Raw genomic sequence first — 15,586 nt, 5'->3', positions numbered from 1 at the left:
CTGAATTCAGGGGAAGCAACACACCTTTCCTTGGCTTATGGTACATACTCCATGATAGATATCTCCATTTGTAGCCCAGTTTTGTCCACGCATTTCGAATGGTCTGTGATTCACGACCTACATGGTAGTGACCACTACCCCATCCGAATGCGTATGTCAGCTTTACGTCCTGCGGAATCTCGATCTCCAAACTGGGTTATTTAAAAGGCGGACTGGGTCGGATTTTCGGAGTCCATATCATTCGAAGATAACGGACATGAAAGTGTGGACTCCGTAGTAGACCATTTCTCAAATATGGTTATCAAGTGAGCGGAATTATCTATCCCCCGGTCGTCCTGCAGGCCAAAACGCTTCTCTGTCCCCTGGTGGTCGGATGCCTGCAGAGATGCAATCCGAGACCGCCGATGTGCCTTACGCCAATTTGAGCGCCATCCGACCCAAGAAAATTTTGTCCAGTTTAAACGTCTTCGAGCAAAAGCTCGTCGCACTGTATGCGATGCTAAGAAGACGTCCTGGACAAACTACGTCAATTCAATGAAAAGGAATGTCCCATCTAACATCGTATGGGACAAAGTCCGTCGAATAATGGGGAAACGTAGTTCTGTAATTCCGGGAATAATAAGCAATGGATTAACGACCACCAGTCCAATAGAAATTGCAGAAATATTCGCTACCTCGTTCGCACAGATTAGCAGCTCAAATAATTATGACCCGGAATTTCTGAAAATCAAAGATGCTGCGGAAAAACGAAACCTCAATTTTATATCAGATAATACAGAGTACTACAATACACCGTTCACATCCGAGGAGCTGGAGGCGGCACTAGGCACATCCCCTGACACCTCCCCTGGTCCTGATAACATCCATAACCAAATGCTTCGCCATATTCCGCCTGCTGGAAAATCCTTTCTTCTGGCAATGTATAACAGAATCTGGACTGAGAGAGTGTTCCCATCTGCTTGGCGTTCCGCCATTGTAATCCCCGTCCAGAAACCAGGAAAGGATCCTTCTTTGTCTGGAAGCTACAGACCAATTTCTCTCACCAGCTGCCTATGCAAGGTTATGGAAAGAATGATAAGCAAACGCCTGATGTGGGTACTCGAATCGGAAAACCGATTATCTAACATCCAATGTGGTTTTCGTAAGCACAGATCCGCCGTAGACCATCTTGTTCGGCTAGAGACCGCCATTAGAGATGCTTTCCTCAAGAAGGAACATCTTGTGGCGGTCTTCTTTGATCTAGAAAAGGCTTACGATACCACATGGCGGTATGGCATTCTGCAAACTCTGCATGACTGGGGACTTCGTGGTAGTCTACCAACGTTTATTGCGAAGTTCATGGCAGAGCGGTATTTCCGAGTTCGAGTAGGCACCACACTTTCTAACGAACACCTCCAAGAAAACGGCGTTCCGCAGGGTTCTGTATTAAGCGTTCTTCTTTTCTGCATTGCGATCAATGGAATTGCCCACTGTGTGGGTAACCGAGGATCTTCTCTGTTGTACGTTGATGACTTCAGTATATATTACAGCCTCCGATATCTTCCGTCCATCGGTCGACATTTGCAGCTGGTCATCAACGTACTATCAGAATGGGCTGTTCGCAATGGCTTTAAATTCTCCACTCAGAAGACGCAGTGTGTCCACTTTTACAACCAACGTGGACTACATCCACATCCCGAATTGCGTCTGAATGGAGTGGAATTGCAATATACAGACACTGCGAGATTCTTGGGCCTTATCTTTGATTATAAGTTAACGTGGGAGGCGCATATACGTGATTTGAGAAGGCGTTGCGAGAAATCCTTAAACATCTTACGCCTTTTGTCAGGGGCCCGATGGGGTGCAGACCGTACAGTGCTTTTACGCCTTTACCGAGCTCTTATTCGATCAAAGCTGGATTATGGGTGTTTTATTTATGGCTCACCAAATAACTCTAAATTACGTCTTTTAGATACTGTACATCACCATGGGATACGACTCACTACAGGGGCCTTCCGAACCAGTCGGATAGCGAGCCTGTATTGTGAAGCAGGAGAACCATCACTGTATCGGCGACGTCATATTTTGTTGTGCTCATATGCTGTTAAGCTCCGCTCGCAGCCTGAGCACAACTCTTACGACTCTTTCCATCATTCGTCTCTTTACGGCCGATACAGTGAAAATCCACGGAGACCTCGTCCAGCAGGTGTGCGCTTTCGTGAACTGCTCTCTGAGCTGGATATACATCTACCATCAGTCCGCACACTGGAGTATACCACCACTCCACCGTGGATTATGCGACGTCCCATGTTTGATATAAGTCTGAGCCGCTGTTTTAAGAATTTTACACCAGCTTTTGTTTATAGACTTCGTTTTAGTGAACTTTTATCCCGATATCCAAATTATTCATTAATTTTTACTGACGGATCCCGGATAAATGATTGTGTTGGTTGTTCCTTCGTTACAAATGGAGAGATATTTAAATAGAGACTAAGCCAATATACTAGTGTTTTTACTGCTGAACTCTATGCTTTTTACAGAGTTTTATTGTTTTTAATTAGGCAACCTCGGGGCAGATTCCTTATCTGTTCCGACTCTTTAAGTGCCATCCAGTCCTTGCAGTCTTTTAATTGTGATGATCCGCTTGTTTTAAGAACTCAACAGCTGTTCCATACTCTCCTTTGCTCTGATTATGAGATTGGAGTAGTGTGGATTCCTGGCCATGTAATGATTGCAGGAAATGAGGCCGCGGATGCTGCAGCCAGGGCTGGCGCACTGGATGGCTCTCTGGTATATTGGCGCGAGAGGTGGCAGGACATTCGAAACTACTTGAAATCTAAAATTTGGTGGCAATGGGAAGGAGAATGGTCTGCACAAGAGGGAAACAGATTACGAAATATAAAGAATACTGTTAGAGTTTGGGATTCGTCTACAAGAGCGTCGCGACACGAGGAAGTTTTACTCACCCGGTTGAGGATTGGCCATTGTCATCTGACACACGGCCATCTCCTACGTGGCGAACCTCAGCCGGAGTGCGATATGTGCCATGTTCCACTTACGGTGGAACACTTTTTATTGCGTTGCAGGAAATTTGACCATGCACGGAGGCAATATGGAATTCGGCCGACATTACGTGACGCTCTTGGAAATGATTTTAATTGTGCAAATGCAGATCTGAGATTTTTATCAAATACAGGTTTGGATAAGGTGATTTAGTTTTTTATTGATCCGTTTTTACTCATCCTCCGGACCCTTTACATCCGGAGGTTACATTTGATGTTTTATATTTGATTTTACATTGTTGACACTTCGGACTTTATACATCCGAATATTTTATAAAATTTTATGGTTTTAAAATATGATTGACAAGTTATCCTCGGTGGCCTTAGTTTTATTGTTTTATTTGTTCGTCTTGAATACCACCTAGTGTGGTAGAATTGCTCACTTTTATGATTCTGTAGAAATCACCTTATGTATACTGCATTTGTGTGCCTCGTTTTATCGTGACAACGCTTTTTAGTTCTTTTAGCACTCTGATTATTATATTATTTATGTATTTATTACATTAAGAATTTTAGATAAGGGCGCAAATAGCCATAGTAGCTGACGCGCCCTTCTTAAACCCTACTACTACTACTATTTGTTATTAGTATAGATTGCTATGTTGTTGCAAAACTGTTAAATGTGTGTGTTTATTTTGTCTCCCGAATTTTTACAACTGATTTAAGCGTTTGATCGAAGATGCCCCTTAAGTCTTCGATTCAGACGTCCAAGGCAATGTATTTAAACGCAATAAAGATAAGTTATTCTCGCTTTTTCCAGTTTTAGTTCTCGCTTTCTCTTCCTTCTCTTTCTCGTGTTTGCCCACATTAATCTCTGGTTCCCTCTTTCTTCTCCATTAGCATTCCGTGTTCTCTCGTTTTTCTACTATGCTTTCATTGACTCGTATCATAATACAGTATCGCATTTGCTTCATTTCTATTTCTCTTCTTTTCTCAATTCCTTCATATACTTCTTCATCCGTGTTCACATTCTACCTTTCTTCGTCTCTAGTCACTTAATTTTCTCATTACAATCTGTTTTTTGTGTTTTCGCAGGATGAAGAGGATTCACATGGTCACCACGTTCTCGATCATCGCTTTTATTCTGTGGTTGATTTGGTCCGTCTTCTTGCGTCAGTTTCTTTGAGTATATCCAGGATATGCAATCAATACAAGGTAACTCACAAATTCCTCCGGAATCTTCACACATTGTGATACAATGGCTCGGAAGGTCACGACGAATTTGATTATCTCGACTGATAGAGAAACTGCCCAATTCGGTGTTCTACCTTACAGATTCTCAATATGTCCACACCTGCTGACACGACAAATGTCAAACTATAATAAAGTTCCTTCTACACATGTTCACAATCTCAATGTGAATAGCAACGTCTGTCTGCAAGATTTTTTGTCACAACTCTGGTAAATTATTCGACTTTGAGGGCACTTACACACGATCCTTGACTAATCCCGTAAGAAAAAATTACGTGAGGTTACATCAGGTGGCCAGGAAAGAAGGGATTTATCATGAGAAGCCCGTCCAATTCATCGACCGGGAAGATTGGCATTCGTATGGTAACGGACGTTTCCAAGAAAACGCGGTGGGACTTCGAATTGTTGAAAAATGAAGTCCTCGCTATCTCCCTGTAATTGTGACAATAGCTACAGTTACTGCATGTCCCGGTGGTTAAAATACATTTGACAGCTCCTAACCTCAAAAAAATGCTCCGTAGATAATGCCAGAAGAAATAGCACATTAAACATTCCGTTTAGATTAGTGACTGGCAGGCTTAACCTTTGTGAGCTCTTCCTGCAGCTCAGAGCTCTCGCTTTAGCTTCGGTGCGTCAGTGACGTTCTGTGCCAGTAAAGTGAATAATCCTATTAATGGAGGACCTTAATATATTAAATAATACATCATAAAAGAACATAAGTTGATAACAATATTAAACAATGTTTACAGATTTCTCATAGCAAACATTTTACAAGTAAATTGAGAAACTGAGTCAAATTTTTGCACATTTGTAGAAAATAACGTTACACTTTTCTTGAAAACAACATGTTTACTTTTCTAAATCTGTTATTGGAATAAATTAAGAAGAGAGTCGGGTGAAATTTTGGTCATTTTCAGTCAAAAAAAGTATTTTCTTGTTGTGAAATATGTTGAGCAAGTTTCAGTGCTCTGCTGCTCTTGGAAGGATAAAAATTACACAATACAGTACAGTATTTAACTGGCTCATTTGATTTAGAATTCCATGCAAACTTTACAAGCTGATTTCTCATACTTGTTTTTAGAACGTGATTTACATTTAAAAAGAGCATTCAATATTCTGAGAGATGGTAGTAGTCATCAAAACAAGACAAAAATCTAATAAACACGAGTTCTAACATTAATATTTTCCGACATATGAGTACTTATTCATAAATATCATACGAGATACTCAATATGACTTTCATTGGAAAAATAATCAATGTTCGGAGAGGTGATAATATTCATCAAAACAAGAAAAAGGTATATTAAACATGGACCCTAAAATTGAATTTTGTGCTAAACAAGGACTTTGAAATTGGTATTCTAAGAACAGTATATCTTCTAATCTGAACTTTTTGCTCGTTTTTTATTGGGTATACTATAACATATCGAAAATTCAGTAAACAAAATAGTACAAACAAGAACTTTGAAATTGGTGTTCTAAGAACAGTATATCTTCTAATCTGAACTTTTTGCTCGTTTCTTATTGGGTATACTGTAACATATCGAAAATTCAGTAAACAAAATAGTAACAAGTTGCGATTCCCTAAGATATAGGGCAGAAGGATGCTTCATAATAAGTGGAAATCACATTGAGCATCTCTTATGATGTTGATGAACAAATGGACTACTATTCTCGGAAGATATTAATTTTGGGACCCATGGTTTGTTAGATTTTTTGTCTTGTTTTGAAGAATATCATCTCTCAGAATATTGAATGCTCTTTTTTTTTTTTTAACGAAAATCACATTGAGCATCTCTTGTGATGTAGATGAGCAAGTAGCCTACTGTTCTCGGAATATATTAATTTTGGGACCAATGTTTTGTTAGATTTGTTGTCTTGTTTTGAAGAATATCATCTCTCAGAATATTGAATGCTCTTTTTTTAAAATGCAAGTCACATTGAGCATCTCTTATGATGAAGATGAGCAAGTAGCCTACTGTTCTCGGAAGATATTAATTTTGGGACCAATGTTTTATTAGCTTTGTTGTCTTGTTTTGAAGAATACCATCTCTCAGAATATTGAATGCTCTTTTTTATAAATGAAAATCACATTTAGCATCTCTTACGATGTTGATGAACAATAGCCTACTGTTCTCGGAAGATATTAATTTTGGGACCAATGTTTTATTAGATTTTTTGTCTTGTTTTGAAGAATATCATCTCTCAGAATATTGAATACTCTTTTTTTTAAATGAAAATCACATTGAGCATCTCTTACGATGTTGATGAACAATAGCCTACTGTTCTTCAAAGATATTAATCTTAGGACCAATGTTATATTAGATCTTTTGTCTTGTTTTGAAGAATATCATCTCTGAAAGTAATGAATGCTCTTTTCTTTTAATGAGCATCTCCTATGACGTTAATGAACAAGTACTCAAATCTCGGGAAATATTAATTTAGGAATCATGTTCTTTAGACGGTTTTGTCTTGTTTTGATGAATACTGCAACCCCTCAAAATGTTTAATATTTTCAAATAGCTACTCCGTATATTATATAGGCATATATGTAGGCTTATTTTTTATTTTTAGGTATCAATTCTGTATGAAGTACCGAAGCAACTATTATAGCATCGCATGACTCAGAGATTAGTTTTAATATAATAAAAGTAATAAAGTTGCATCGGTGACTTCTTTGTCTTCAGCACATTTGGCATAAATGTACTTACTACTTCCTACTTAGTTACCAGAATGAAGTAGCAACTTAAGATGCGATTTTTGGTAGTTGATGCAATGCTTGTGCAGAACTATTTGGAATCTAGAAAGGACGGAACTATAATGATATCATGTACATAACTGTCTGTATGTTTTATGTATTTATTTATTTATTTATTTGGTTGTTGTGCGTTAAAAAGTTGAATGGCAGCATTAATCCCCGGTCATTCACTTAATAATAATAATAGTAATAATAATAATTTATTTAACCTGGCAGAGTTAAGGCCATACGGCCTTCTCTAACACTCAACTAGGAGTAAAACTGCGTTACAAAAAACACTACAAATTTACAAAGTACACTACAATTTTACACACAAAACTGAATAAGATAATAATAATAAAATGTAAACAACAAGTAAGTAGAAATCAGACATAATATATGACATGCAGAAAGAAATGAAAAAGCATAATAAAATGTGAATAGCAGGTCAAAATAAATGAGACATACAAAGTATAAAAAAATAAGACAATTATTGATAATAATAATAATAATAATGATAAAAAATAAGAATAGTAATAATAATAATAGTAGTAGTAGTAGTAGTAGTAGTAGTAGTAGTAGTAGTAGTAGTAGTAGTAGTAGTAGTAGTAGTAGTAGTAGTAGTAGTAGTAGTAGTAGTAGTAGTAAAATAGTGCAGTACAAAGCATACAATGAATAAAATATTTTTAGGTACACACAGTAAGGAAAATTATGATTATGTATAGCTCAACTTATCACATTATAGATATACCATTATCGGAAAATATGAAAACAAAAATATAAAATAAGTTAAATATGACTAGAACATTAAAAAAATGTGAATATGTGGAAACATCCAATACAACACTTGTCATAATAGTAAGTTAGTTTGGCAACTCGTCATAAGATAATTTTCTAACTTGGATTTGAAAGAATTCAATGTTCGGCAGCCCTCGACTTCAGGCAGCAGAGAGTTCCAGTGACGAGAGGTAGTAACAGTGAAAGATGAGGAATACAGAGATGATGTATGAAGTGGAATTTCTAGCGTGTTATCGCGTTGTGATCGAGTATTAATAACCTAACCTAACCTAACCTAACCTATATATGTAATCAACATACCATACAATTTTGTACATAGGTAGATCTCAGGGGCGTATTTTGCGGGCTACTGGCGGTAGCCCAAGGAAATTACAAAAGAAAAAGTTTATAATATAACATAATGTAATAATTTTGTATTATTAGTTTTACCATAGTAATTAAAATTAAAGTAATTGTTAGATATATTTTGTGTAATAATAGGGTCAGCGGTAGCCCAAACCCTTTAACCAGTATACGCCCCTGGTAGATCTCCTTTTTCATGCACGCATACAGAGTAAGCTTATTATTTCATGTCTGGAAGTTAGATCTTTTAAACTAATAAAATAATAAAGTAGATGAATTCTGGAACGCCATATAGCGTATGGGAGAATGAAGGTAGAGCTAACATGGTTTCATGACCTCGCGTCAGGAGGTGGTTGTATGTCAGAACTAGTGTCGTGCAATGTTCGATCATGAGAGAGGATATCAAGATACTACAAACTTCTCCCTATTCCTCTTCTCTCTGCGCTTTATGCTTTAGCTACATAACGATGTGAGGTACATATTTTGAGAAGTTTTTTTTACTTGGTTACTATTTAACGACGCTGTATCAACGATGGTGTTGGCGATAACGATATCGTTTTTGGCGAGATGAGGCCGAGAATTCGCATAGATTACCTAACATTCGCCTTACGGTTGAGGAAAACCTCGGAAAACCCCAACCAGGTAATAAGCCCAAGCGGGGATCGAACCCGTGCCCGAGCGCAACTCCGGATCGGCAAGCAAGCGCCTTAGCTGACTGAGTTACGCCGGTGGCTCTCTTGCGAAGTTACGCACAGTAATGAGTATAGGTAATATTTATTATCATTATTATTGTTATTATTATTATTATTATTATTATTATTATTATTATTATTATTATTATTATTATGGCAAACATTCACAAACATAGGCGTATAAATAAATCAAACAAAATATAAATGTATTAAAAATTCATAATACCGACTAGTATTGTGCTATGTTCAAACATGGAAGAGGAAACTAAGACATTACAAACGTCCTCTTATTTCATGTTAAAATTAATCGCAAGATATTTGCTCAAATCCTTCAACGGTTAAAACATGAAGGGGTGGGAGTAGAGGACAGCTAATTTTTTTTTATAAAACGACAGGGCGAATATCGGAGAATATCGAACTTCACCATACTCGACAAACTTGAACAGAAAATGGCTCCTGTAATGCACAACGCTAATTTAAAGCATGAAGGGATGGGAGAGGACAGCAAATATTTTCATAATATTGGCGAACAAACACGACAGGCCTCCTTCTGCTAAGCGAACACCGGCGAATATCGAACTTCACCATACGCGACAAAATGAACCGAACATAGTGTCTGTCATGCACAACGATAATGTGTAGTATGAAAATGAAATTATTTTATTTAACAGGTTAGCTACATTACTGTATACTGTAATTATGTATAATATTATGAAAATGAAAACATTTATTTAACAGGTTGGATATTGTTTATTTCATTTATTAACATAGTGGATAGTATAAGTTGTAATTACGTATAGTATGAAAATGAGTTTTTTTGTGTCTATTAACAGATAGGGTACTGTAAGTTTATTATGTGTAATATGAAAATGAAATAATCGTATTTATTCTCAGGTTGCATATTGCAAGCTACAACGAATTTATGTGTAGTATGAAAATGATATCAAATATTTTATTTATTAACAGGTTGAATATTATAAGTTATAATGATGTGCAGCATGAAAATAAAATCATTTATCTTTTATGGACTTATATAATTTATTTCGTATTGAGTATTCATGTTATAATACTTTAATAATCAGTATAGCCACACATCTATTATTACCGAGCAACTGTCATTTATTTTGTATTATGTGAAAGATGTAATTATAGCTATTTTCTGTCGGTAATTGGAATAGTAAGAACTGTCGTGTATATTTAAAACAAAATATGATTTACCTATATGTATATATATATTTCTATGGATGTTTCATGATATTTTTGTAATAAAAATTAGCTGCCCTTACATCTAAAGGAGCTTCTTCTGCGGACCTCTAGAAAAAGAACCAAGGAAGAGATTAGCGAAGTGCTTTGTATGGAGTGTGGCATTGTTTGGGGCAGGAACGTGGACATTACGATGAAGTGAAGAGAAGCGAATAGAAGTATTTGAAATGTGGATTTGGAGAAGAATGGAACGTGTGAGTTGGACAGACAGAATAAGAAATGAAGCTGTGTTGGAAAGAGTGGATGAAGAAAGAATGATGCTGAAACTGATCAGTAAGAGGAAAAGAGAAGAAACAGCGAAGCCTGCTTTGAAGAAGCGGATCTATCTAGCCCGCTCGATCAGGAAGAGGAAAAGGCATTGGCTGGATCACTGGTTGAGAAGAAACTGCCTACTGAAGGATGCACTGGAAGGAATGGTGAACGGGAGAAGAGTTCGGGGCAGAAGAAGATATCAGATGATAGACCATGTTAAGATATATGGATCATATGAGGAGACAAAGAGGAAGACAGAAAATAGGAAAGATTGGAGAAAGCTGGGTTTGCAGTGAAAGATCTACCCTTGGGCAGAACACTAAATGAATGACATCTAAATAAAAGTTCACAAGATTTGTTGTAAAATCCTTACACAGTTAAAAGCATGAAGGTTTGGAGGAGGAGGAGGGTAGGTGAGACCAGCGAGCTTGAAGGAGCAGGTTCTAGCGGGCTAGATAGATCCGCTTCTTCAATGCAGGCTTTGGTTCTAGTCACGCTCGACAAACTTGAACCGGACATGGCGCTTGAAATGCACGACTAGTCGAACCGCAATCCGGCTACCTTTTTACTTTTGGAAAGAACCGATAATAAATTTAGTAGGAGGCTGTTTGCATCCCGCATTAGCTCTGGAAGTTATGATGACGAGAAGAAACCGGCCAGCACCCGGGTGCGAACCCCAAATCTTCAAATTCGCTGTTCGCTGTTTTACAAACGGAGCCGCTGTATCTTACATTAGTGATCTAAAAGTTAAGTAATTGAAATTTTTATTCAGAGTGCACCTCTACTGCTGACAGAGGCAAGCAGAAAGGGTTCGAACCTAAGATAGCCGATCACTCAGGTTTCCTATTGTTTGAGAGTTATAAGCATTTTAACCCCTTCAGACCTGAATTTATATAAAAAAATTGAAAAAAAATGGTCACATAATCATTCTGGGGATCCAAAATTCCCAAATCAAGTCTTCACAGAAAATCAAAATTTGGGCGCAATTTTGACCCCTGAGGCCCCAAAATTTTAAATTTTGTTTTTAATGCAGGTATAGAAATATTTAAAAAATAATATTCTTCATTTATATCACATTGAATTTTTCAAAATTTTTAAAATTATCCAAGACATTCCAAAAAAGAAAAAAAAAAAACAATGTACACTATAATGTACATCAGGCCTGAAGGGATTAACGTCTTGGTTTGATTGTTTAGCGGATGGTGAAATTATAGAGAGGTGAAAGAGGATCATTCCGGTTACGAGATTATAATGTGAAAGAAGAATGTTTGGCTTCTTGGGACTAATAATTAATATTTTAAACTAAAAATAACTTCAAAACAAGCAAAAGTATTTATGTGATCTGAAATTCACAATTATTGTTAGTCACATAACACATAACCAACAAATTTAATACCTAAGGAAATGATATGAATTTCACTAATTTATAGTAATTTGGGTGTACTGATTTCGTACTGTATTCATCTGTTTTTTTTCCCAATCACCACCAGTTTCTGATCTGCGTTCTGGTAAATAGCTTACTTCCTATTAAATTAATTTTAATACGTCAAGCATTGGGTTTCGGAATTTCAAATTTATGTTGACTCATTATACAAAATTGTAAATGATATGAAAAAAAAAAAAATAAATTAGTACATTATATTTAGTTTCTGGATTATGACCTTTTTCTATGTGATTTTCTTTTATGCCCAACAGGATATCTTTGCTGAAGAAACCAACATAATCCACTAATCACTGAGAAGTTCTACCACGTTGTTATCTAAGTTCCATCTGTAATATATTCTGATGGAAACGTTCACCTTGTTCGTCACTAACTGCCCTCAAGTTGTTGAAGAAAGAAATGAAAATGTGAATGAAGAAAATTAATTTTAATGACGGCTTACATTCCAAGTTTTGGTAGTTCTTCAGAAGATAATTTTCTAAGCTTTTTATTCTCTAAGAAATCTTTCACCACTTCTTTAACCACGTCACAAGTTCATCAGAAGTTACCTTGGTGACAAGACGGGGACTTTTTTTAAGCAATTTTCTTATCTTTGGTCCAACGAAATTTCCTCCTTTCAAAGTGAAGAAACACGTCTTCCAAGTAGGTACTTGAAGTCTTCATCTGTTTTGTCTAGTTCTTTCATAAATTTTTCCATCAACCTCAGTTTTGTTTTGAGAGTTTACCAACTGCGTGTGTTTAATATTCTGTTTCCCTGTTTCGAATTCTTCTCTCTTGGCCCATTCTTTAAACACATAATGTCGTCATGTAGCACGACTGTTTCATAAGCACAGCAAACAACATAATTTTGAGAATCTACTATGTAAATAAATCTAAAAGAAATGGATTAACTTTTAAATCACCACATATGTACAAGTTGTGTTCCTTATATTTAACGAATTCTAGAAACTAAGACATAATTTAGTATGTTTCTTTCATACTAACTGCACTGTCGCAAGGATAGAGTTTTGTTCATTACCATTGTGAAATAATACAGCATTTAAACTAATTTTAGACGAGTCTATAATGAAAGCCAGTCTTGGACATTGTATACAATATTTAACTTTGATATTAAATCATGGTATCATTAAAAGCACAAGGCGAATCATCCTTTGTAAAATATAGTAATAGGTCTTCATTCCTTCGAAAGAAGGTAACTTTTGTGCCCTTTCCAAATAATTCCGGTGTTGGAGTCTTGAATTCAGAAATTCCGCGTGTTGCTTTCACAGATATGTCACTGAATGTGAGTCATTTAATTCTGCTTATGTAAAGAGATGTAGTTTTGGTCTCCTTCTGGACTGTATGATTCATCTTTTGATGTTTATTTATTTGTTTGTAACAGGTAGAAAGCCCCAATTAAAACAGACAATACAACAATATTATATTTCCCTACTTAAGCAATACAAATAAACAAAATTAAAAATATAAATACAGATACAAATACGAAATACAGATATAAATATACATTTATAAATAGATAAAATAATACAAATGCAGGATGTAGAATCAATAAATGATGATTCAAAAGTAACAAATGAGGTAGCAATATTATTTTAAATCCACTACCCTCAACATTTAATAAGGAAGAGTTCATATTTAATGCAAGAAATGCTGCAATGTAGATACCACATTTCATATAATTCATTGAATTTAGAACACATTCTTAACAGTGGCGAATTTTTAGGTGACGAGTTTTTGTATTAATTTACGATTTCTTAAATTCGATGTTCGAATGTTAAGTTGGACAATGTTTTGCTATTATCTATTAGATCGTTGAATATTTTACACAATAAAACTTGCTCAGGAAGTAATCTACAACTAGTAATATACATTAAATTAATTTCAGTAAGTAGACTGCGGTAGACTACGAAATTTTGTTATGAAAGGTCGAATAATTATATTTTTGAAAATAAAAGTAGCTTCAAAATCTTTTTTGTTTTGTCTCAATTTTTACTAAGTGATTTACAAGTGGCAGACCAAATTACTGAGACATATTCCAATTTTCGCGTGCATGACAATTAAAAAGATGGGTCAAAGTCGAAATATTTTGTAAATTTTTTGAGTTCCTAATAACAAATCCCAGATTTTTTATGGCTTATTTATTATGTTAAATATGTGATTATGAAAAGTGAAATTATGATTAATAGTTACACCTAGATCTTTCACGCAATATATTCGTTCTAATGGTTAATCATTTATTTTATAATTAGCTCTTAAATAAGATGTAATACCTGTAATTTTAATATTAACATTTAATCCATTATTTAATATTTATCGATAAACATTGTTAACATGAATTTGCAGAAATTCTGAACTAAAAAGTTTTCTATCAATATAAAAATCTTTAAATTATCAGTATAAAGGCAACTTTCGAATATTTAATCACTTTAGGCAATCGTTAATACACTCGCAAATAAAAAAATAAAAGATATAGTGGGCCAAGATTTGAACCTTGATGTACTCCGGAATTAGCAATGTAAATATATTACTTACACTGATGATATTTAATATATTACTATCTATTTATTTAAATATTAACTCATTAATATTTTGTCTTGAAAATCCATAATTACTTAATTTGGGCAAAAGTACACTGTGATTAATATTACGAATACTTTAGACACATCTACATAAATAGTGTCAACTTGAAGTTTACAATTTTAACTATGTGATACATACTGTACAAAATTGGTTATTTTTTTACAGTAGATCTACCTATAATGAAACCATATTATTGACATTCAGATAAATAACATCTGACATGATTAAAAAAGTGGATTTGACTTAGAATTTTTATATATACATATATAGATTTTCTATGAATAGTATTTATGTTTAAGGAGATCTTTAGTTTATTTATTGGTTTTATTTTATTGGTCATTTTTGTTATAATTGGTGTAGCTTTTTTGACTTTGTTAGAATGTAAGATTCTTGATGTTTAATATTCATTCAAACACTTTAGCAGGTGCAGAATTTATTAAAATTGGTCTGTAATTTTCAATTTGGAGTTGTTGCCTGATTTATAAACTGGATATACTCTGGTTATTTTCCATTTGTTAGGAAATTTTCAAGCTTTGAAACTAATATTGTCCACACCTGAGGAGTAACGGTTAGCGCGTCTGGCCGCAAAACCAGGTGGCCCGGGTTCGATTCCCGATCGAGGAAAGTTACCTGGTTGAGGTTTTTCCGGGGTTTTCCCTCAACCCAATATGAGCAAATGCTGGGTAACTTTCGCGCTGGACTCCGGACTCATTTCACCGGCATTGTCATCTTTATATCATTCAGACGCTAAATAACCTAAGATATTGATAAAGCGTCGTAAAATAACCTATTTAAAAAACTAATATTGTTCATTAAATACAGACAATGGGATGACAATTCGTAAGAACCTTTTAAAATGACGGGTGATATTACATAAGGAGAACTACATGCTTTTGTATTTAACTTTTAGACAGCTATTTTAATATCTGTATAACCAATATTATTAATTTATGAATAATAAATGTGAAATATCCAATAATAATAATAATAATAATAATAATAATAATAATAATAATAATAATAATAATAATAATAATAATAATAATAATAATAGCGATCAGGTACTGCATTGCAAATTGGTACATTGTTAGTGTATATAGAATTAAAATATGTCGAGAATCAATAACAATGGACTCTATTTATCATTGGTTAATGAATTGCTTTATAATATTATAACATGAGATGTACGGAAATTGTTTTATTTTATATGTTTGCTTTTAATAAAATTCCAAATATGTACACTCCTGAA

The 15,586-nt window shown here is 34.9% G+C and overlaps 1 protein-coding gene across 1 annotated transcript in view; it reads left to right on the top strand.

Annotated features, from left to right (window-relative positions):
• Window positions 1–15,586, top strand: part of LOC138706265 (fatty acyl-CoA reductase wat-like) — an 87,671-nt gene extending 72,085 nt beyond the window's left edge. The window contains exons 8-9 of the mRNA XM_069835349.1: window positions 4,077–4,196; window positions 12,012–15,586. Coding sequence (XP_069691450.1) covers window positions 4,077–4,167 — 91 coding nt within the window. The 3' untranslated portion in view covers window positions 4,168–4,196; window positions 12,012–15,586. The remainder of the gene's footprint in view (window positions 1–4,076; window positions 4,197–12,011) is intronic.

Source organism: Periplaneta americana, chromosome 9 (assembly GCF_040183065.1).
Source record: "Periplaneta americana isolate PAMFEO1 chromosome 9, P.americana_PAMFEO1_priV1, whole genome shotgun sequence".
Taxonomy (NCBI): domain Eukaryota; kingdom Metazoa; phylum Arthropoda; class Insecta; order Blattodea; family Blattidae; genus Periplaneta; species Periplaneta americana.
Note: the sequence above shows the minus strand (reverse complement) of the source record. Positions and strands in the feature narration are given on the sequence as shown.